This window comes from Bombina bombina, chromosome 10 (assembly GCF_027579735.1).
Source record: "Bombina bombina isolate aBomBom1 chromosome 10, aBomBom1.pri, whole genome shotgun sequence".
Lineage (NCBI taxonomy): Eukaryota > Metazoa > Chordata > Amphibia > Anura > Bombinatoridae > Bombina > Bombina bombina.
In genome coordinates, this window is record NC_069508.1 from 135,046,959 (window position 1) to 135,073,104 (window position 26,146).

At 37.1% G+C, this 26,146-nt stretch overlaps 1 protein-coding gene and 1 long non-coding RNA gene across 2 annotated transcripts in view; one reads left to right on the plus strand and one right to left on the minus strand.

The window, feature by feature from the left end:
• Window positions 1–26,146, minus strand: part of ST6GALNAC3 (ST6 N-acetylgalactosaminide alpha-2,6-sialyltransferase 3) — an 849,023-nt gene that overhangs the window by 295,922 nt on the left and 526,955 nt on the right. Inside the window, exon 3 of the mRNA XM_053693340.1 lies at window positions 20,773–21,182. Within this exon, the coding sequence (XP_053549315.1) occupies window positions 20,773–21,182 (410 nt within the window). The remainder of the gene's footprint in view (window positions 1–20,772; window positions 21,183–26,146) is intronic.
• LOC128640890 (uncharacterized) overlaps window positions 1–26,146 on the plus strand; it is a 324,854-nt gene that overhangs the window by 286,834 nt on the left and 11,874 nt on the right. The gene's annotated exons all lie outside the window — the stretch shown is intronic.

Genomic DNA, 26,146 nt, shown 5'->3' on the forward strand with positions numbered 1-26,146 from the left:
TTAAACTAAGTTAAATGAACAAAAACATGTGCTAAACAGCATTATAAAACTAATAAAGTAATCACACAACACAGACTTCCCCTGCATTTTTTTTGCAAACAGTTCTTTCTATGCATTTCAATCTGGACTGATTTATAGACAGGGAGATCTTGTTCCTTTGAAATCTGCTCTATAGCTCAGATCTGGTTAAACTGATTAATTTCAGCTTGCTTGGCTTTGCTGCAACACATTTTAATAAATGCACTGCTTCTCAATAGCAGTCACATGACTGAAAAAAAAGGTTGTTATTCTGAAACGGTGTAAATTGAACCGTTGTAAAACGAGGGCCATCTGTAATTGCTGTAAGGAATGGGTCAATATTAAAACCCATTCAACTGATGATAAACTAATGTCAATAACTGTACATTACTGAGAGATCTGTATAATTATTCAACTGGTGACTTCATTAGCCCCAATGTGAAGTGATCCCTAGGGGTATGTGCTGATAGTCTACAGTTTGTTACTACGTAACACGCTCCTTTATTATAGTACAGCAGTTGATACGTATTATACGTATGTGTTTGATTAAGCTTCTACGCGTTTCACCCCTTAGGCTTCGGGCTTCTTCTCTAAGCCTAAGGGGTGAAACACGTGTAGAAGTTTATTATTGCATACCACTGGCTGATAGTATTACTGTTTCAGATTTAACCCTTTAAGTGTAAAATTAATTGTTGGATAATAGTTTAGTGCTGGATAAGTCTTTTTTCCCCCATTTTCCCCTCTTTTCCCCTTATTCTGCCTACTGCTCAAACTCTTCTTATATTTTCTACCTTTAATTTAAATATATATTTACGTGTTTATATGTGTATATACATATACATTTAAAGGGAACACACAGTTCCCATAGACTGCAATGTAAAGGCACTTTTCAATGCCGTTCACTTTAACCCCTAAATACTGCCTAGTGCTGTTATTTTTTGAAAAATTAATAATGTTACTTTTTTTCAATAAAAATGGAAGCGTACACTTAACTTTGGGGGCACATTTATAAAATTAACCAGAGATCTGATCTCTAGGTTTAATTTTTGGAGGGCTAATTGCTACCGTAATTGTAATAAATTAGCGCTCCACTTGTAATATGGCCCAAAGTGTGTATCTAGCTCCTAGTAGTACTTTGCTGCTTCTTCAACAAAGGATACCAAGAGAATGAAGCAAGTTGTATAATATAGGTAAATTGTAAAGCTTGTTTCTGAATGGTCAAATTCTCCCCATCACATTCCTTATTTGGAGGAGCCAATTTGAACTTTAGTCTGGAGAAAACAATCCTTGTCACTGTCATTATGTTAGCAGAATCTCCAATGTTTTGCTTTAGCAGAAAAACAACTGCAAATATAAGGCAATTATAGTTCCAACATATCTATCCATTTAAGGGGCAGTTAACCACAATAATTGTTGTTGTTTTAAAAGGTAATACACAATTTACCTCTGTAATTACCTTCACCTAGATTACGAGTTTTGCATTAACAGGGGTGCGGTGCTAACGAGCAGTTTATGCTCACCGCTCACTTGCAGAAAACACTGGTATTACGGGTTTTTATAAACCCGGCGTTAGCCGCAAAAAAGTGAGCAAAGAGCAAATTTTAGTTCCACATCTCACGTGCTCGTGCACGATTTCCATATAGGAATCAATGGGGGAGAGCCGGCTGAAAAAAAGTCTAACACCTGCAAAAAAGCAGCGTAAAGCTCCTAACGCAGCCCCATTGATTCCTATGGGGAAACACATTTTATGTCTACACCTAACACCCTAACATGAACCCCGAGTCTAAACACCCCTAATCTTACACTTATTAACCCCTAATCTGCCGCCCCCGACATCGCCGACACCTGCATTATATTATTAACCCCTAATCTGCCGCTCCGGACAACGCCGCCACCTACATTATATTTATTAACCCCTAATCTGCCGTCCCCAATGTCGCCGCAACCTAACTACATTTTTATTAACCCCTAATCTACCGCCCACAACGTCGGCAACCCTATAATAAAGTTATTAACCCCTAAACCTAAGTCTAACCCTAACCCTAACACCCCCTAACTTAAATATAATTTAAATAAATCTAAATAAAATTAAAACAATTCACTAAATTATTCCTATTTAAAACTAAATACTTACCTATAAAATAAACCCTAAGATAGCTACAATATTACTAATAGTTACATTGTAGCTATCTTTGGGTTTATTTTTATTTTACAGGCAACTTTGTATTTATTTTAACTAGGTACAATAGTTATTAAATAGTTATTAACTATTTAATAACTACCTAGTTAAAATAAAGTTAGCGTTTTTAGTGTTAGTATTTTTTTGGGGGGGTTTACTGGTAGGGGGGGCTGTGTGTATTTTTTATGTAAAAGAGCTGATTATCTTGGGGCAATGCCCTGCAAAAAGTCCTTTTAAGGGCTACTGGTAGTTGATTAGATTACGGGGTGTTTTTATTTTGGGGGGCTTTTTTATTTTCATAGGGATTAGGTGTAATTTTTTTTAAAATTTGTAATTTTATTTTTTATTTTCTGTAAACTTAGTTTTTTTATTTTCTGTAATTCTTGCTTAAAGGGACAGTCTACTCCTGAATTTTGATTAGACTGCCCCTTTAATTTATACTTAGTTTATTTGTATTTTAGAAGTAGTGTACATTTTTTTATATTTAATGGTAACTTTAGTATTTTGTAAATTAGCTAATTTTAGTTTATTTAGGGGGGGTTAGGTTAGGGGGGTTAGGTTAGATTAGGGGTTAGGTTTATTGCGTTGTGGGCTATGGCGGTTTAGGGGTTAATACTTGATTAGGTTTATTGCGTTGTGGGCTATGGCGGTTTAGGGGTTAATAGACTTTATTATTTATTGCGGTGGGGGATTGCGGTTGACAGGTAGATAGACATTGCGCATGCGTTAGGTGTTAGTTTATTTTTGCAGGCATTTTCGGGAGTTACGGTGCTCCCATACTCAGCGCAAAGCTTGCTACGGCTGCCTTTTATGGCGAGGTAAAAATGGAGTAAGATTTCTCCATTTTCGCCACGTAAGGCCTTGCGCTGGATATTGGATACCGATTTACGACGCAGTCCCATGTTAGCCTATGGGAGTAATAATTGCAAGCAACGGGTGAAATATACGTGCGTAACTTGTATGCTACGCCGTATATGTAATACCAAAATTGCGTAAAATATGGCGGCGGAGGATTTTGCGGGCGACACTGCATATGTAATGGAGGACTATGTATATAGCACTTCTGATTGGATCAGCTGCAATTTCACCTTGAGTCTAGCAGTGCTCTGCGGTTCTTGAGTACCTTTAAAATATGTTTAACTCCCTAATGGGGCCTAAACGCACAGAGGTGCAATGTTGCTAGTCTTAAAATGACATGCTCTTATTAATTAGAGTATGTAATTGTTCGACTGTAATAGCCCTTTAAGGGAGATATATGTTAAAAAGATTAAGCATATAAAGCCTATCATGTACTTGCAATTTCCATAACTGGAAAATCCACAATTAACAGGAAAAGGGGGCAAAATAGACAATGAAAGTACTGTATATTGCAAAGTAAGAAATAAAGAATTTTATGGTAAATAAGAACCAAAAGGCCAATAAAGTCTACCCATATTACATTTTACTATTTTCTCAGGATAGCCTTATGCATGTCCTAAGCATTTTTAAATTCCTTTACATACTCTGTGTTTACCACCTCTATCGAAAGTTTATTCCATAAATCCACCACCCTTTCTGTAAAAAAAATGCTTCCTCCCATTTTTCCTGAATCTCATACCCTCTAATTGAAGATTGTTCTATGTGAAGAACATTGGAATATACGTAACACGGTTTGGGTTTCATGCTGTATGTCTATATCGGTGTTGGGTTAGCGCACATGAAGAATTAGTTAAAAAATTATGTAAATATTACACATAAAATATTAAAACATTATAATAATTCATAATTATTATAGATACTGTAAAAATACATATATATTCAGATTATTTTTTAAGAATTTTTAAGTAGATATATAATAATTAATTACATTAATTATTATTTTTCAATATTTTATAATTAATAAATACATAATTCACCTTAATATAACTCATGTTAGGTTAGTGCACATGAAGAATTAGTGTACTCCAGTCAGTTTTTTTAAATTTATATTTTGATATATATCTTATGATGTTCATGTAAAATATATATCTATACATATATCTATCTATGTGAATATATATACAGGTATAGGCTGGTGTATATATATATATATATATATATATATAATCTATTTAAAATACAAATAACTTTTTCTTGTATGTGAAGAACATTGGAATGTGAAATACGGTGTTAGGTTAGCTCATTTTTTTTTAAAAAACGCTCCATTAAAGTCTATGGGAAGAAGAAGTTAAAGCGGTTCTCGATATTTAAAGTCCAGGGCCGGATTGGCCTACCAGGATACCAGGAGATTTCCCGGTGGGCTGCAGCAACTGGGGCTGGAAAGCTACAATTTAAAGGGGTGATTAGTGGAGGCAATTGGGTTGTAGTGTGCCTAAATAACATCAATCTGGCAATTTTTATTTAATACAAATTAATATAATTTAATTATGAAATAAATGTTGGGGAAGGAGTATCCCAGTAATCCCCTTTGAGAAAAATGGAGCATGTGCATTTTACCATCTAAACAGAAAACAGGGATGGTCTTCATATATTTCCAGAGCTGCTTTTTGTTCCCAGTCTGGCCCTGTTAAAGTCGTAAAGTTATCGCGCGTTGGGTTTTGGCCTCAGCAAACTAATTACTTTCAACTTGTAATATGTGCTCTAGCACTCAAGCAAAAGTGCTAGATACTGTTTCACTTGTAATCTGGCACTTAGTAAATATATAGAGTGGTTGACACGATTACGAGGATGACAAACGCCTCTTGTAACCAAGCTTCCTTATTTCTCCATTCTTAGAGAATTCAGGCCATTGACATTTCAGTAAGTCTACCTCATCTTATGCTTTTTTCCCAAAACTTCTACTCATTGTTTCATAATGTAAGGAATCTTTAATAGCTTTTCAAAATTGTGCCCAAAGGCCTAACTACAAAAAGCACGTTGACAGAAATCACAGAATAAATAATGCATACTATTTTTTTAGTTCTCCTTAGGGGGCCATATGCAATGAGGGAACAATGTATCAGTGATTCCAAAGTTATACTCATATGGCTCAAGTACAAAGCTATTTCTTTGAACAATACAATAGAAGGCACATTAAAGATATGATAAAATAATAATGGAAATCTGAAAGCTGAGAAAACGGCTGGATGATATGAAAATGAATAATACGTCTGAAATTATATATAAAAAAATAGGAAGGAGGAATAAGGATTAGTGAAAAAAAGTCATGAGAATTTGCATCTGCTCTGCAGTTCAATATCAATAAAATAACAATTCTCTGTTGTAATAGTACATTTGTAATGTTGAAGTTTATAATAGAAAGTAAAAAAACTTATTGGCTTTGACTAGTAGCTTTGAAAACTACTTTGTAGTGTGTACACTGTTTTGCATAGACAATGTAGTCAAAGGAAGTGATGTCACAGTTTGCAAAGATGGAAGGTTATGCACAAACAATAAGTTCCCATAAAGTCCCCACAAACACATCACCACTTATTTAAAAGCATACAGAACAATGTACACCCATATATATGTGCTCTTCCTCATAGCCATCCCAAATAAAAATATCCTTACCCTCTTAATTAATTTCCCTTATTATTTTTGCAGAATTATATAACATTATATGAGTGCTAGCTTTATAAAACCTAATATATCCGGTGAACTTTTATAAAAAAACAGGGTTTTCCAGACACGCCCTCTGTGCTCTACTGAGCGGGTCTGGTTTTTCCCTCAGAGCGCACCTGGCCAGCTGTCTAGTAACAGCCTGGCTCGACCGAGCCATTACACTTAATGCAGCTCGCTCGAAAGTTTACCGGATATTTTAGGTTGTATAAAGCTAGCACTCATATAATGTTATATAATTCTACACTATGTGCAGAATTATATAACATTATTTTTTAAGTTTACTGACTTTAATGTAGCCTTCACTTTATTTAATCAATCTCCTCTTATGTATGAGGATATGCATCTGTAATTCAATATCAATAAAATAATAATTGTTTAATATAATGATGCATTTGTAATAAAGTATTAAGTTTATACCTACAGAACCTTTTGGCTTTGAATACTAACTTCGGCTTTTTGTTTACATTAGGTTAGCACGTGAGCGAAAACGTTTTACTTTCAACTTGTAATACAAGCGCTACCCGATGCGCGCAACAGCATTACTGCTAGTGGAGTTAGCGCACGAACAGGAGCATAAAATACCGCTACACTTGTAATCTGGCCCTTTAATATGAGTATGTAGTGTTTTGTTAGCGTGCCGCTTGTAATCTAGCATTTTATGTAATCTCCCTGATTTGAGTTTCCTTATATTTATTTGCAAAAAGCATTCTCTTTTTCATTTCACATACACCTTATTTGATACCTCTTACCTTCATTCGTAGCTGATTTTCAATTCAAGCTGTTCAATCTTTATCTCTCCACTTACTTTAGATTATCGACTGTAACATACTTGATCTCAACCTTGTGTTTTCCTTCTCATGCCCTAATAACATATTTTTATAGTAAAGGGATAACCCAGGATATTTTTTTTTCTTAACAAGTGAATTAAAATATAAAGATTATGTTAATTTTAAAACTAACGTAAACATCTCAAAAAAGTGTTAATAAACTCAATATTTAGCCTTAATCCCTAACATTTTAAAACAATGTTTAACCATCTCGCACAAACTTTCATGTCATTGTCTCAGCACCAGTATTCTATTGCAAAAAATAGCCAGACACATTTACTAAATAATAAAAGCACGTTGTTGGGGGTGGGACCCATGGTTAGGTTCCCCGAGGCTATGATTAGAACAGAACACTCTGGAGCATATCTGCCCCTTTGGCATTAATTCATGATTTGATTGATCTGTGTCTCCATGTGATCACCAGATGCACAACCAATCAGATAAGGCATAGGATTTGTCGCTACCGCCTAGTGACAAGAAGGCAGTCTGTAAGCTTTCAAGAGACAGGTATTGTACTCTCTGTAGTTACTGTAATTACTGAGTTAATTCTGATTATTTTGGAATTGGTTAAAAAGTGTAGTACACATATATTTTTTTACAAATTATATGAGGTTTATATAAAGATAATGTCCATATGTTATTAAACATTTGAAGCAGTGTTGTTAGAATCACATCTCTCTGTGTGTGTGTGTGTGTGTGTGTGTGTGTATATATATATATATATATATATATATATATACACTGTATTATTAGAACAACATCATATAATTTGTTCTAGCTCAATAATTATTATGTAATTATTATGTAATTTTTAGACATGTGCATGGGGAAAAAATTCGGTTTGGTTCGGATCGATTTGGATTTTTTAGAATTTCGGTTCGGATCCATTCAAATTCGGAAAAGTTCGAATCAATTCGGTTTGGATTCGTTTCAATTTATTCGGATTCGAATAAATTCAGCTGAATTCGGTTAGATTCGGTTCGGTTAGGTGGGATGTGCTGTGTATTAGACTAGTATTATGTACTGTATATTAGGTGTAACCCATAGCAGAGTGATATAACCTAATATACTGTACAATACTAGTGTAATCCATGGCCATCCGAATCTACCGAATAAATCCGAATAAATCCGAACTAATTCAGATTTATTCGGTAGATTCAGCACTATTTTAATTCGGAAATTCGAATCGATCCGAATCCCAAATTTACCGAATTCGGCCGAATTTTCGAATCGATCCGAAACGAATCGCACATATCTAGTAATTTTTTCAAATTATGAGAAAAAGAGAGGGCGCTAAGAGCTAAGTTCTCACCACATTTAGTCAAATAACAGGGGATACAAATGAAATTGAAATGAATACCTTTACTCACATTAAAATACAATTACAACATTACACATTAAAAAATAGAAGGGACGTCTCCCTTTAAAAATTGGAATACCACCTTAAAAATATATAGGATTACCACCTTAAAAATATAAAATTATGGAAAAAATATTTTTAGTTTAGTTAAAAATGTTTGAGCTTTGTAAAAAGATGTAGCAAGATTGTTATAATGTTAATATAGTTCAGCAGTGAGATCTTCACAGTCTTTGTAACAAAGTTTCTTGTGTTAACTGATCGAAAAAATGTTACAGTTCAGCGAAAAATATCAGCTTGGAGTTAATATAGTAGGATTTTTCATACAAGTTGAGCGATCATGTTGAACACCTTATTCAGGTTATACTCACACTCTTCCAAATGATTGTAATAGCGGCTTGATGACTTACACTTTTGGAGATTATCAAAAGTAAGCAATATCTCCAAAGTGTTAGTAATTTTTCTTACTTTCTTGAGTCGGCTGAACCAGGTCAGCGTGATTGGAAACTGCTTCCTTTGCTCCAAAATTCCTAAGCTTGAATCGGCTGAACCAGGTCAGCGTGATTGGAGACAGCTTGTTTTTTCAAACCTCCATATGTCAGATATTGTAGGATTTCCAAGGGGATAATGAAAAGTCCACAGACCCGCACTTAGCGTGAATCACGCGCGGGATACAGATTTAGACTAGGTACCTAGATTTAAAAGTAGAGTAAAGTCTTTTATGGGGAACAACACAAGTAAGTCTACGCGTTTCACCCGATAGGGCTTTTTCAAGATACTGGTTCGTTCCCGGGACAGAGTTTAAATGATCCTTGGATTGTGTTCATTGGTTGTAAGATTTTCGATTGAACACAATCCAAGGATCATTTAAACTCTGTCCCGGGAACGAACCAGTATCTTGAAAAAGCCCTATCGGGTGAAACGCGTAGACTTACTTGTGTTGTTCCCCATAAAAGACTTTACTCTACTTTTAAATCTAGGTACCTAGTCTAAATCTGTATCCCGCGCGTGATTCACGCTAAGTGCGGGTCTGTGGACTTTTCATTATCCCCTTGGAAATCCTACAATATCTGACATATGGAGGTTTGAAAAAACAAGCTGTCTCCAATCACGCTGACCTGGTTCAGCCGATTCAAGCTTAGGAATTTTGGAGCAAAGGAAGCAGTTTCCAATCACGCTGACCTGGTTCAGCCGACTCAAGAAAGTAAGAAAAATTACTAACACTTTGGAGATATTGCTTACTTTTGTTAATCTCCAAAAGTGTAAGTCATCAAGCCGCTATTACAATCATTTGGAAGAGTGTGAGTATAACCTGAATAAGGTGTTCAACATGATCGCTCAACTTGTATGAAAAATCCTACTATATTAACTCCAAGCTGATATTTTTCGCTGAACTGTAACATTTTTTCGATCAGTTAACACAAGAAACTTTGTTACAAAGACTGTGAAGATCTCACTGCTGAACTATATTAACATTATAACAATCTTGCTACATCTTTTTACAAAGCTCAAACATTTTTAACTAAACTAAAAATATTTTTTCCATAATTTTATATTTTTAAGGTGGTAATCCTATATATTTTTAAGGTGGTATTCCAATTTTTAAAGGGAGACGTCCCTTCTATTTTTTAATGTGTAATGTTGTAATTGTATTTTAATGTGAGTAAAGGTATTCATTTCAATTTCATTTGTATCCCCTGTTATTTGACTAAATGTGGTGAGAACTTAGCTCTTAGCGCCCTCTCTTTTTCTCATAATTTCGTTTTCTTCCTGACAGTCCTGGGGTGACTGTTTTAGAGTGGCCTTGTTCTGTTTTAGCTATTAGCGCTAAACTTCTGTGTTTTTCTAGTAATTTTTTCAGCCATATTTATGACATGATATACTAATAATGCTCATTGTGATTAGACACTATTGTTTGAACTCTAATTATTGAAATTATGGAATGTATTTACTGTATTAGGGTTTCTTGACCAGAAACTATTATTTGTGTATTATGAAATAGATATAGCTGCCGATATGAAATTTCAGCATTGGAATATGTCATCCCCCACTTATTTTTACTTATCAACAAACGTTTTCCTAACATTTATTCTGAAAGGTGCAGTATTTTTGCTTGTTTTTGCTAGACATTATCCCCAAATCCTGCAAATTTGATGCATTTTACACAGTGGTTGTTTGGCTCCTTCAAACGCTTATAAAGTATTACTACAGACATGTTAAAATGTAAGATATTTATTTTCCCCCCATATTAATGACAAAGGGATAGATTACAAGTTGATCGTAAAATATTGCTTCCGCAAAAGTGATATTTGCGCTCAACTTAGTAATACCAGTGCACGCAAATGTGTGCTGGTATAACACGTGAGGTGCAATGTGAACGCAACCTCTCATTCGCATTGTACGGATGAAGTGCACTCACTAGATCGCAATTCCATAGGCTCCAATAGGATCCTCTTTGTCATGCCGTCAGACACGGCATGAGAACTAGCACAGCAAAGGGGGTAAATCACGCAGCCATGGGCAGCAAATAAAAATATTTATGTATATGCTTATATACATATATATTTATGTGTTAATATGTTTATATAGACATATTAACACACACACACATATATATATATATATATATATATATATATACATATACATTATATACAGGGATAGGCAAAGTGTCCGTACACGGACACTGGTGTCCGTGACTAGCCCTTGCAGTGTCCGCCACAACCTTAGTATATCTTTTCTTTATGATTAAATAATAGGAATTAAAAAAATATGTAGTGTGAGTAAAGTTAGTGGCTTGTCAAGAGACTGCTAGCGATTTTGGGTGATAAGTTATGGAATAAATAAAGCCTGAGTGAAATACTGGTTGTGTATCTGCATCTGTATAATAACACCCAGCTTTATACAAAGACACAGTAGTGACATTGGCACATTTGTATAGCCAGGCAAGGGCTGGTTATGGGGTCAGTGGTATCTGCATCAGTATAATAACACCCAGCTCTATATAATGACACAGTAGTGACACTGGCACATGGGTATAGCCAGAGGAGGGCTGGTTATAGGATCAGTGGTATCTGCATCAGTATAATAATTCCCAGCACTATATAATGACAAAGTAGTGACACTGGCACATGGGTATAGCCAGAGGAGGGCTGGTTATAGGATCAGTGGTATCTGCATCAGTATAATAACACCCAGCACTATATAATGACACAGTAGTGACACTGGCACATGGGTATAGCCAGAGGAGGGCTGGTTATAGGATCAGTGGTATCTGCATCAGTATAATAATTCCCAGCACTATATAATGACAAAGTAGTGACACTGGCACATGGGTATAGCCAGAGGAGGGCTGGTTATAGGATCAGTGGTATCTGCATCAGTATAATAATTCCCAGCACTATATAATGACAAAGTAGTGACACTGGCACATGGGTATAGCCAGAGGAGGGCTGGTTATAGGATCAGTGGTATCTGCATCAGTATAATAACACCCAGCACTATATAATGACACAGTAGTGACACTGGCACATGGGTATAGCCAGAGGAGGGCTGGTTATAGGATCAGTGGTATCTGCATCAGTATAATAATTCCCAGCACTATATAATGACACAGTAGTGACACTGGCACATGGGTATAGCCAGAGGAGGGCTGGTTATAGGATCAGTGGTATCTGCATCAGTATAATAACACCCAGCACTATATAATGGCACAGTAGTGACACTGGCTCATGGGTATAGTCAGAGGAGGGCTGGTTATAGGATCAGTGGTATCTGCATCAGTATAATAACACCCAGCACTATATAATGGCACAGTAGTGACACTGGCTCATGGGTATAGTCAGAGGAGGGCTGGTTATAGGGTCAGTGGTATCTGCATCAGTATAATAACACCCAGCACTATATAATGGCACAGTAGTGACACTGGCTCATGGGTATAGTCAGAGGAGGGCTGGTTATAGCACTATAAAATACTGTTTTTAATTTCAAATGTACCTTGGTGTCCTTCACTAAGGTCTGTACTTTGGAAAATGTCCACCATCGCCTTTGTCTGTGCCTATCCCTGATTATATATATATATATATATATATATATATATATATATATATATATATATATATATATATATATATATATATATATATATATATATATTTGCATACAAAGAGAGAAGCGCTCTACCAGGAACGAACAACAGCTCATTAGCTAGTTCTATGGCGATTTACCACCCAGAAGCAGCCTCTTTTAGACCAGTGTGCTTTTCACAAAGGAAAACTTTCCTTTAGTATATCAGTCTGATCCCGCCAAGTAAGGTCAGTCCAGCCCTGAAATACCAGGCAATTCTCCTCTGAACAAGGAACATGACAACCCCAGACGATCGTTTCGGCCTCCTATGGGCCTCGTCAGTGAGGTGCAGCCACATTCCTCTAAGCACACTGGGCAAGGAGTCCACATCTGGTTTCCCCCATCACCCATAGGGAGACTTCCCCAGGGTCATATATAAATATATATATATATACTGGTAACACACAGTTCCCATAGACCACAATGTAAAGGCACTTTTCAGTGCTGTTGGTTTGTTTTTTTTCTAACAACCCACTCCTACCAACTTTAGCCCCTATTTTTTAAGCGCTTATTGCTATCGCAAGCTTGCAGTAGCAATAACCAGCTACTTGTAATGGCTGGTTATTTATCACACACCCGCACACCGGTAAATTTGCCCGTTTCTAGGCGCACAATAAATTACAGCTCCACTTGTAATCTAGCCCTAAATAAATGCTAGATAAAATGTTGGATTCAAAGAAAACATTAGTCTGAGAATATGTACATTTATTTTTTAAACTTTCATTAGCTGTTTAAATATTAACAAAATAAGTGTAAAGTTTTAGTGTCTATAAAACAATGGGAGCTGCCATGTTGTAACTTAGGTTACCGTCTCTACTGTGGCCAATTAGGGACAGTTATAAATAGGTCACTAGAGTGTGCAGCCAATGGCTATGTGGAATATAACAGTGTTCTGCACTTCCATTTCTAACTGTAACTGAAAAGGTCACAATTTCAGAATGGAGTTACAGGAATAGAGGACAAAATAAATAATGAAAGTATATTGCAGACTTTTTTTTATATATATATATATATATATATATATATATATATATATATATATATATATATATATATATATATATATATATATATATATATTTTATCATTTCATATAACCACCTCAAAGTGTTTCATGTCCGTTTAATAGTCTTAACAGAAATGGCATGATCCTTGTATAAAGAGGGTTCTCATTCGTGAGACTGATATTACAGAGAGCAGCAACCACATCATGTGACGCATAGGGATGGGCGAATATGTTTATATTCAAATTCGAATGTTAGAACTAATGTTATTGTAGAAATTCGATTTGCATAATAGAATGTTGATAAGAACAAATATTCTTAAAAATTTGATTTTCAAATGTTATTTACAGTTTTCAAATGTCACATTCGAATTCAAATGTCACTTTCGAATTTCGAATATTACATTTATAAAACACAATTGTAGACTAGAAACACTATTTCGAATTTGAATGTCACATTTGAATCGAATATCACATTTGAATCGAATATCACATTTATTAAACACAATTGTAAACTAGAAAACAGAATTTATGCTTACCTGATAAATTACTTTCTCCAACGGTGTGTCCGGTCCACGGCGTCATCCTTACTTGTGGGATATTCTCTTCCCCAACAGGAAATGGCAAAGAGTCCCAGCAAAGCTGGTCACATGATCCCTCCTAGGCTCCGCCCACCCCCGACGGACAGGAGGAAATATATATAGGAGAAACCATATGATACCGTGGTGACTGTAGTTAGAGAAAATAATTCATCAGACCTGATTAAAAAACCAGGGCGGGCCGTGGACCGGACACACCGTTGGAGAAAGTAATTTATCAGGTAAGCATAAATTCTGTTTTCTCCAACATTGGTGTGTCCAGTCCACGGCGTCATCCTTACTTGTGGGAACCAATACCAAAGCTTTAGGACACGGATGAAGGGAGGGAGCAAATCAGGTCACCTAAACGGAAGGAACCACAGCTTGCAAAACCTTTCTCCCAAAAATAGCCTCCGAAGAAGCAAAAATATCAAATTTGTAAAATTTGGCAAAAGTGTGCAGTGAAGACCAAGTCGCTGCCTTACATATCTGGTCAACAGAAGCCTTGTTCTTGAAGGCCCATGTGGAAGCCACAGCCCTAGTGGAGTGAGCTGTGATTCTTTCGGGAGGCTGCCGTCCGGCAGTCTCATAAGCCAATCGGATAATGCTTTTAAGCCAAAAGGAAAGAGAGGTAGAAGTCGCTTTTTGACCTCTCCTTTTACCAGAATAAACAACAAACAAGGAAGATGTTTGTCTGAAATCTTTAGTAGCCTCTAAATAGAATTTTAGAGCACGGACTACGTCCAAATTGTGTAACAAACGTTCCTTCTTTGAAACTGGATTCGGACACAAAGAAGGTACAACTATCTCCTGGTTAATATTTTTGTTAGAAACAACTTTCGGAAGAAAACCAGGCTTAGTACGCAAAACCACCTTATCTGCATGGAACACCAGATAGGGCGGAGAACACTGCAGAGCAGATAACTCTGAAACTCTTCTAGCAGAAGAAATTGCAACTAAAAACAAAACTTTCCAAGATAGTAACTTAATATCTATGGAATGTAAAGGTTCAAACGGAACCCCTTGAAGAACTGAAAGAACTAGATTTAGACTCCAGGGAGGAGTCAAAGGTCTGTAAACAGGCTTGATCCTAACCAGAGCCTGAACAAATGCTTGAACATCTGGCACGGCTGCCAGTCTTTTGTGAAGTAAAACAGATAAAGCAGAGATCTGTCCCTTTAGAGAACTTGCAGATAATCCTTTCTCCAAACCTTCTTGTAGAAAGGATAGAATCTTAGGAATTTGTATCTTGTTCCATGGGAATCCTTTGGATTCACACCAACAGATATATTTTTTCCATATTTTATGGTAAATTTTTCTAGTTACAGGCTTTCTAGCCTGAATCAGAGTATATATTACAGAATCTGAAAACCCACGCTTTGATAAAATCAAGCGTTCAATCTCCAAGCCGTCAGTTGGAGGGAAACCAGATTCGGATGTTCGAATGGACCCTGAACAAGAAAGTCCTGTCTCAAAGGTAGCTTCCATGGTGGAGCCGATGACATATTCACCAGGTCTGCATACCAAGTCCTGCGTGGCCACGCAGGAGCTATCAAGATCACCGAGGCCCTCTCCTGATTGATCCTGGCTACCAGCCTGGGAATGAGAGGAAACGGTGGGAATACATAAGCTAGGTTGAAGGTCCAAGGTGCTACTAGTGCATCTACTAGAGTCGCCTTGGGATCCCTGGATCTGGACCCGTAGCAAGGAACCTTGAAGTTCTGACGAGACGCCATAAGATCCATGTCTGGAATGCCCCATAATTGAGTTATTTGGGCAAAGATTTCCGGATGGAGTTCCCACTCCCCCGGATGGAATCTCTGACGACTCAGAAAATCCGCTTCCCAATTTTCCACTCCTGGGATGTGGATCGCAGACAAGTGGCAGGAGTGATCCTCCGCCCATTGAATTATCTTGGTCACTTCTTTCATCGCCAGGGAACTCCTTGTTCCCCCCTGATGATTGATATATGCAACGGTCGTCATGTTGTCTGATTGAAACCTTATGAATTTGGCCTTTGCTAGTTGAGGCCAAGCTCTGAGAGCATTGAATATCTCTCTCAGTTCCAGAATGTTTATCGGGAGAAGAGACTCTTCCCGAGACCATAGACCCTGAGCTTTCAGGGATTCCCAGACCGCGCCCCAGCCCACTAGACTGGCGTCGGTCGTGACAATGACCCACTCTGGTCTGCGGAAGCTCATTCCCTGTGACAGATTGTCCAGGGTCAGCCACCAACGGAGTGAATCTCTGGTCTTTTGATCTACTTGAATCATCGGAGACAAGTCTGTATAATCCCCATTCCACTGTCTGAGCATGCACAGTTGTAATGGTCTTAGATGAATTCGTGCAAAAAGAACTATGTCCATTGTTGCAACCATCAATCCTATTACTTCCATGCACTGCGCTATGGAAGGACGAGGAACAGAATGAAGTACTTGACAAGAGCTTAAAAGTTTTGATTTTCTGACCTCTGTCAGAAAAATCCTCATTTCTAAGGAATCTATTATTGTTCCCAAGAAGGGAACTCTTGTAGACGGGGATAGAGAACTTTTTTCTTTGTTCACCTTCCATCCGTGAGATCTGAGAAAGGCTAGGACGATGTCCGTATGAGCCTTTGCTTTTGACAGGGACGACGCTTGAATTAGGATGTCGTCCAAGTAAGGTACTACTGCAATGCCCCTTGGTCTTAGAACCGCTAGAAGGGACCCTAGTACCTTTGTGAAAATCCTTGGAGCAGTGGCTAATCCAAACTGGTAATGCTTGTCCAGAAAAGCGAACCTTAGGAACTGATGATGTTCCTTGTGGATAGGAATATGTAGGTAAGCATCCTTTAAATCCACGGTAGTCATAAATTGACTTTCCTGGATGGTGGGTAGGATCGTTCGAATAGTTTCCATTTTGAACGATGGTACCCTCAGAAATTTGTTTAGGATCTTCAGATCCAAAATTGGTCTGAATGTTCCCTCTTTTTTGGGAACTATGAACAGATTGGAATAAAATCCCATTCCTTGTTCTCTTATTGGAACTGGATGTATCACTCCCATCTTTAACAGGTCTTCTACACAATGTAAGAATGCCTGTCTCTTTATGTGGTTTGAAGATAAGTGAGACCTGGGGAACCTTCCCCTTGGGGGTAGTTCCTTGAATTCCAGGAGATAACCTTGAGAAACTATTTCTAGCGCCCAAGGATCCTGAACATCTCTTGCCCAAGCCTGAGCAAAGAGAGAGAGTCTGCCCCCCACTAGATCCGGTCCCGGATCGGGGGCTATCCCTTCATGCTGTTTTGGTAGCAGTGGTAGGCTTCTTGGCCTGCTTACCCTTGTTCCAGCCTTGCATTGGTTTCCAGGCTGGTTTGGGTTGTGAAGTATTACCCTCTTGCTTAGAGGATGCAGAATTAGAGGCTGGTCCGTTTCTGCGAAATGGACGAAAATTAGGCTTATTTTTAGCCTTAAAAGACCTATCCTGTGGGAGGGCGTGGCCCTTTCCCCCAGTGATGTCTGAAATAATCTTTTTCAAATCTGGTCCAAATAATGTTTTACCTTTGAAAGGAATGTTAGGCAATTTTGTCTTGGAAGACACATCCGCTGACCAAGACTTTAGCCAAAGCGCTCTGCGCGCCACGATAGCAAACCCTGAATTTTTCACCGCTAATCTAGCTAATTGCAAAGCGGCATCTAAAACAAAAGAGTTAGCCAATTTAAGTGCTTGAACTCTGTCCATAACCTCCTCATACGAAGATTCTTTACTGAGCGACTTTTCTAGTTCCTCGAACCAGAAACACGCTGCCGTAGTGACAGGAACAATGCATGAAATTGGTTGTAGAAGGTAACCTTGCTGTACAAAAATCTTTTTAAGCAAACCCTCTAATTTTTTATCCATAGGATCTTTGAAAGCACAACTATCTTCGATAGGAATAGTAGTGCGTTTGTTTAGAGTAGAAACCGCCCCCTCGATCTTGTGGACTGTCTGCCATAAGTCCTTTCTGGGGTCGACTTTAGGAAATAATTTCTTAAATATAGGGGGGGGAACAAAAAGTATGCCAGGCTTTTCCCACTCTTTATTTACTATGTCCGCCACCCGCTTGGGTATAGGAAAAGCGTCGGGGGGCACCGGAACCTCTAGGAACTTGTCCATCTTACATAATTTCTCTGGAATGACCAAATTGTCACAATCATCCAGAGTAGATAACACCTCCTTAAGCAGTGCGCGGAGATGTTCTAATTTAAATTTAAATGTCACAACATCAGGTTCAGCTTGATGAGAAATTTTTCCTGAATCTGAGATTTCTCCATCATACAAAATCTCCCTCATGGCCCCTTGAGATTGGTGTGAGGGTATGTCAGAACAGTTATCATCAGTGCCCTCTTGCTCTTCAGTGTTTAAAACAGAGCAATCGCGCTTTCTCTGATAAGTAGGCATTTTGGATAAAAGATTTGCTATGGAGTTATCCATTACAGCCGTTAATTGTTGCATGGTAATAAGTATTGGCGCACTAGATGTACTAGGGGCCTCCTGTGTGGGCAAAAATGGTGTAGACACAGTAGGGGATGATGTAGTATCATGTTTACTCCCCTCATTTGAGGAATCATCTTGGGCAATATCATTATCTGTGGCATTACTGTCCTTACTTTGTTTGGACACTATGGCACAATTATCACATAAATTTAAATGGGGAGACACATTGGCTTTCATACATATAGAACATAGCTTATCTGATGGTACAGACATGTTAAACAGGCTTAAACTTGTCAACAAAGCACAAAAAACGTTTTAAAATAAAACCGTTACTGTCTCTTTAAATTTCAAACTGAAAACACTTTATTACTGAATATGTGAAAAAGTATGAAGGAATTGTTCAAAAATTACCATTTCACCACAGTGTCTTAAAGCATTAAAAGTATTGCACACCAAATTTCAGAGCTTTAACCCTTAAAATAACAGAACCGGAGCCGTTTTTAAATTTAACCCCTATACAGTCCCAGCTATATGCTTTGCTGAGACCCAACCAAGCCCAGAGGGGAATACGATACCAAATGACGCCTTCTAGAAGCTTTTTTAGTGATTCTTTGATCCTCACACATGCATCTGCATGCCTTGCTCTCCAAAAACAACTGCGCAGTAATGGCGCGAAAATGAGGCTCAGTCTATAACTAGAAAGGCCCCCAGACTAAAAAAAGTGTCCAACAAGGTGCCTGCCGTTTTTTAAACGTTCCCCAAGATTATAATGTCAATTATTAGCTAGAATCTGCATAATATGCCCCAATAAAGCAATCGTTTTAGCCCATAAAAATGTCTACCAGTTTTTAAGCCCTTTTATAAGCCCTTTATTCTTTTATGTTTGACTAAGAAAATGGCTTACCGGTCCCCATGAGGGGAAATGACAGCCTTCCAGCATTACATGGTCTTGTTAGAAATATGGCTAGTCATACCTTAAGCAGAAAAGTCTGCTAACTGTTTCCCCCAACTGAAGTTACTTCATCTCAACAGTCCTGTGTGGAAACAGCAATCGATTTTAGTTACTGTCTGCTAAAATCATCTTCCTCTTACAAACAGAAATCTTCATCCTTTTCTGTTTCAGAGTAAATAGTACATACCAGCACTATTTTAAAATAACAAACACTTGATAGAAGAATAAAAACTACATTTAAACACCAAAAAACTCTTAACCATCTCCGTGGAGATGTTGCCTGTGCAACGGCAAAGAGAATGACTGGGGTGGGCGGAGCCTAGGAGGGATCATGTGACCAGCTTTGCTGGGACTCTTTGCCATTTCCTGTTGGGGAAGAGAATATCCCACAAGTAAGGATGACGCCGTGGACCGGACACACCAATGTTGGAGAAATACTATTTTGAATTCGAATATCACATTTGAATCGAATATCACATTCGAATTGAATATCACATTTATTAAACACAGTTGTAAACTAGAAATACTATTTCGAATTTGAATGTCACATTCAAATTCGAATGTCACATTCGAATTCGAATATTACATTTAAAAAACACAGTATTAGACTAGAAATACTATTTCAAATTTGAATGTCACATTTGAATCGAATATCACATTCAAATCGAATATTAAATTTGAATTGAATATCACATTTATTAAACACAGTTGTAAACTAGAAATACTATTTCGAATTTGAATGTCACATTCGAATGTCACATTCAAATTCAAATATTACATTTAAGAAACACAGTATTAGACTAGAAATACTATTTGGAATTTGAATTTCACATTCGAATTCGAATGTCACATTTGAATTTGAATATTACGTTTAAAAAACACAGTATTAGACTAGAAATACTATTTTGAATTTGAATGTCACATTCAAATCGAATATCAGATTTGAATCGAATATCACATTCAAATCGAATATCACATTTATTAAACACAGTTGTAAACTAGAAATACTATTTCGAATTTGTATGTCACATTCAAATGTCACATTCGAATTCAAATATTACATTTAAAAAAACACAGTATTAGACTAGAAATACTATCTCGAATTTGAATGTCACATTATAATCGAATATCACATTTGAATCTAATATCACATTCGAATCAAATATCACATTTATTAAACACAGTTGTAAACTAGAAATACTATTCGAATTCGAATATTACATTTAAAAAACACAGTATTAGACTAGAAATACTATTTTGATTTTGAATATTACATTTAAAACACAGTATTAGACTAGAAATACTATTTCAAATTTGAATGTGACATTCGAATGTAGCATTCGAATTTGAATATTATATATTTTAAACACAGTTGTAGACTAGAAATACTATTTCGAATTTGAATGTCACATTCGAATTCGAATATTATATTTCGAAATTGAATGAATACATAGCTAAACATTCTATTATTCTAACAAATATTTTTGAAAATATAATGTTAGAATGTTATATAAACATTTGAAATTTGATTCGAACGAACAAATGTATAAAAATTTGTTTTAAATTTCGAATTTTTAGAAACATTACAAGGAAATTGTGTAACCTATTAGGTATGAATAACCAGACAATAACTACTGTTTCTTACCACATCTAAAATGTAATTAAAAAGAAGAAAAAAATAGAAAGACATGCATCTCACCTATCTTTTCCAGTTTCCATTTTAAAAATACTATCACAGTAGTTCATCCGAGTCTCTGATGTTATATAAATTTTAGCGCTGCTGTAGTTTTCAATGGTTTTCTTTAATATATTGTAGACAGTGCCCTTACCGTCCTGCCGCATGTTTCTGTAAGGCCCCCATATAACATATATGGTATGGTTATGTTCCTTAAAAAAGTAATCTGGGTACCTAAGCAGAAGAGGTACACTGGTATGTGATACTACCCGTATTGTAGTCCTCTCCCCCACATCTTCTGTATATCCTTTGGTGGGGGCATTGTTCATTCTCCAAATGCATGAAGACTGGTCAATTTCATGTCCAACTTTCTGTCCAATCATCTGTCCTGAATTTGAAACAATTGCGCAGTAACCGCAGTCTAATTGTAGAGGCTGTGAAAGATAGATTTAAATAAGAAAATAATTAAACTATTATAACTATCAAGTTTGTCCATGATTATTATTATACTGATTGATGAAATGTAGTTTGTAAATTGTTTGTATGCAAATTAATTATAATACATGGAGGCAACAACTTAAAGTGATGGTAAATGTTACATATATTGAAATCCGTTCCTGAATCTATGTAATTTTATGTTATATAACTTAATTTATCAAGTGTATTTGCAGATACACTAAAGCAAGTATTTTATTAATTTATATTTATTTTCCTATAACCCCCTCCGGCCACTAACTTCAAAACTATTTTTTTTCATGAGGTGACATTTTCACCTCTTGTCCAATAGGCATTCTAGCCATATGACACTTCAAAAAAATGAAGTTGCAGAGCTGTGCATTTGCTCTGATCAGCTGTAAATTCTCAGAGCCCAAAAGTCCCCATGCATTACTGTCTACATAGAGAGCAAATGGGATTTCTCTCTATGTTACTACACTACAGAAACAGAACACCAAAAAGTTAAATTAATGAGGTTAGGCAAGAAAATGTTAAAAAGCAGATTTCATTAACATGCTATATAGTTATAAAAAAAATAATTTGATCATGTATAAGTTACCATCACTTTATTGCGGATATTGCAGAATACACTGATTCTCTGAAACTGCAAAAATAATTTCATATAGAAAAAATACAATGTGGTTTGTAAAATATACACAAAAATATACAAAATATGATTATAATTTGATACACAGAATTTAAGGCAGAACATACTGTGATCTGAGATGTCATCGCAGAAAATGCAGCATGTCTGCAGAAAGAACATGGCACATGCAGGAACTGTTGGCACTTTGCAGCGTTGCTCCACATCAGGCTGTTCTCTTCAAACAGATCTGTGCTCTGGCTGCACTGCAATGCTGCATATTTGATTTTGTACTTCAAACAGCACTTTGCAGTGCAGCATGTCTGCAGAAAGAACATGACACATGCAGGAACTGTTGGCACTTTGCAGCGTTGCTCCACATCAGGCTGTTCTCTTCAAACAGATCTGTGCTCTGGCTGCACTGCAAAGTGCTGTTTGAAGTACAAAATCAAATATGCAGCATTGACGGGCTCTGCAGTGTTGACTGGCTCTCAGCCCCCTAACTTGTCCCAGTCTGCAAAGCTGTTTTTTTCTGAATGACATTCTTTTGAGCAATGCACCTTTTTTATTACAACATTTCTATGTTAGAACAAGAGAAAAAGGTCTGCAGCTAATTTGCAATCCAATTTTCAACTGCTGCAATATCTTATAAAACTTTTACAATTGCTTTATTCTCCAGTTAATCAACAAATTGCAACTGAACTGATGCTTTAGTGTAAATGCCTAATTTAAAATTGAATTTTATTTAACGATAACCTCCAGAAAAAAATTCCATTAAAAAAACTCATCGCAGAAAGCGAAAAAAGTTCTTTAGAAACTACTGTTTCCGGCGAGCCTGAAGGCTTGTGCCGAAACAAGGGCATCAAGCTCCATTCTGAGCTTGATAATTCGGCCCCTAAGTCTAAATGCATTAAAACATAAAACTTTACTTTTAAAAAAATAATCTTGCACAACTGAAATCTAAAGTAACTTAAAATATAAAGGATAAAGTGTAAATGTAATAAAACGTTATTTTAATGTATTCCATCACTTACATATATGCAGATAGTGATATTTTAAAGAGATATAGCAACAACTTGTCTTTCTGTGAGGCCCCTAGTGGGAGGTCCTTCAGTACAGGCATGTAGCAGAAATGTATAACAGGCTAGATTTATCAAAGGTGAGGCGTACAGGGGCACGTATACACGCCCCTATACACCTCAGCTCACCTGTGGAGGGGCAAAATTACCCGCAGGTAATCAACATTGCACACAAGCGCAATTTTGCGCTCGCATGCAATCCCGCCCCCTGCCCGCGCACAGCCAATCACGCGTGGGCAGGAGCTGTCAATCTCTTCGGTCGGACTCGACCGCGGAGATTAAATTTCGCCACTTTAGAGGTGGCGAAAAGGTTAAGGAAGCGGCTGTCTGGTGACCACTGCTTGATAAATTACGGCGAGCAAGTTCTTGTGAGAACTTGCAGCCATAGGGCTTTGGTAAATGAAGCCCTTAATAGTATACTGATGTAGGTATAAACTGAGGGGTGTACCTACAGGAGTCTCAAAGGTCTCAGTTGAGACTGAGCTCACATGCCTAGGGGGCCCAGCTGGCCCTGCAGTTACTAGCGGTATTGTTGCAGAGGGAGCTGGTTGGGCACATGTTACACCAGCATCATGTCTGGTTCCAATGTGTGCCTCTCTGCAAATTAGGGTTAACAGTGTAAGTAAAGCGTATATTTTGCTTTTACAAATATGCCGTCACACAATGTTGCTGTACGGGAAAACCTGCCACCGTATTTGCACAGGAAGGAACAATTTGTTTGGTGTGGACTAACTAAGGGGGGTGGATGACTTACAGTCACATAGAAGCAGTTCCTCTTGGCCCTATGTAGTGTCAACTCAGCTTCAGCTGACAGCTAGCAGCCAGAAAGGGTGCTCTTGATATGGGAGGGGGCAGCACATGCTTTGCCAGTGAGCTTTAGCTGTACTCATGTATAAACTAATTAATAAAAGAGAAAATAAAAAAATGCATTGGTGAATTTCTGTCTGTATAAAGAATAAATCTTTAGAGAGATTTATAGAGAATAAGGGGTATACTGTTGGCATTTATCACTGCACAAGCATTTCTGGTGAAATGCTTGTGCAATGCTGCCCCCTGCACGTTCACGGCCAATCGGCCACTAGCAGGGGCTGTCAATCATCCTGATCATATACGATCGGGATGATTGCCGTCCGTCACCTCAGAGGTGGCGGATGAATTAAGGAGCAGCGGTCTTACGACCTCTGCTTCTTAACTTAAGTTTCAGACGGACCTGAAACTTCGGGGGTAGATTGCATCATTTGCTGATTGATAACTCTATCCCTAAGTATGAAACAGTTGTCATTGACCATGTAATTGAGGAAACAGAGAAACAAGATAGGAGATTTTAAAATATAAAGAGAAACATAACAAGTTTATTAATATTATTAACGTAGGACCTCTTCTATTAGACTACTGTGTCCAAGGTAACGAATTAGTAAACATTATTAAAAACACTGGGACATTCTTAAGAAGGATGCAGTTTGACAGATATATTACCTAATAAGCCCAATATTTTTTTAGAAAGTCCCAAACATCAAAGATAAAGTAACTAAAAGTTACTAAAAAGTGAATAGAAATAAGACCTGGTTAAATAATGATTTGAAAGGTTTCTACAAATGTGGGTGATGCATAGGTTGTAAGTGTTTTTCTAAACAGGAGAGAGATATTAGGTTGTTTCAGTCTATAACATGTCTTATATGAAGATCATTTGATAAAGAACAAGTTAATACTTGTCATTCTAAGAATGTTATTTATCTGTTGGAATATTCATGCAATTTGCAATATGTAGGTGTGAAGGTTTAGAGGTTAATAGTTTTAATTAGTGTTTGCGCTGTGGGAGGATGGCGGTTTAGGGGTTAATAGTTTATTTAGGTACTTTGTGTTGTGAGGGGATGGCGGTTTAGGGGTTAATAGTTTATTCAGTTATTTTGTGATGTGGGGGAATGGCGGATTAGGGGTTAATAGTTTAATTTGTGTTTGCGCTGTGGGGGGGATGGTGGTTTAGGGGTTAATAGGCTGGGGGCTTATGGTAGGGGTTTTTTTTTTACTTTTTTTTCTCCATTGACTTCTTTTTTTCCACTTTTTCTCCATTGATTTATATGGGGGAATACATGCACGTGCATGCGAAAACTCAGTTTAGGATTTTTGTGCTTGTCAGGTTACCGCTAGTGCAAAAATATATTTTTTTTACCGCGCCACTTGTAATCTAGCACTAGATTTTTGCTTCTTTTTCTAAACCAGGGATTTTCAAAGTCTTAGACAGTGGAGCCTCCCCTCTGGCAAAATTTGCAAGTTAGCTCCCGTCCCCATAATAGTTGTTACTTTATTTTTTTCTCTTTAAAGAAAAATGTAATGTTTATTTTTAGTTTTAATTTGGGGAATTTACATCTGATCCATGGCTCACACACAGCTCTCAAGAGCTGATTCTGCTCAACAAAAAAAAAGTGCTTCATTCCTGTTTCAGTTTGCTTTTTGTTATTCCTGCGTTAAACTCAAGTCACTGATAAAGACATCACACGCAAATCAGGGTTTGAGAGATTTTGACCTCAGTGCCTTTTTTCTTCACCTACATCCCACTGTTTGCCTTATTCCAGCACAAAATGGCAAGTGTCATTGTCGGCTTTTAAAAAAACATTCCATGTTTTGCCAAAGTCAGCTGTTGGGTGCAGTTTCCATAAAATAGTATATTTTGTCACTGCGCATGCGCCTCCCCTTATATGCTCTAGGGGTCCCCCTGGAGAGACCCGCCTCACACTTTGAAAACTACTGTTCTAAACCATTCAAACCCAATAAAATAGCTGCTGTTTAAATGAGTAAAACCCATGTAAGTATGTATACAATATAACTGGAAAAGCTTGCTAAACACAGGAAAAAAATATTAGAAACAGGTGTTCAAGTATTGAAGGGGATATCAGTACAAGAGAAAGTAAAATGACAGATAATTGAGTCAATGAGGATAATCACAGACTAATGAAGTTGAGTCCAGATTTTGACTTCCATTTTAAAACGGTGCAAAGGTACCAGCTCCAACTAAGTCTGTGATTGGCTGATGGTTGTCACATGATACAAGGGACAGGACAATTAAAGAAAATTGTGAAATTTAAAGTTGTCCAAAAACATAATTTATGCTTACCTGATAAATTTATTTCTCTTGTAGTGTATCCAGTCCACGGATCATCCATTACTTATGGGATATTAACTCCTCCCCAACAGGAAGTGCAAGAGGATTCACCCAGCAGAGCTGCTATATAGCTCCTCCCCT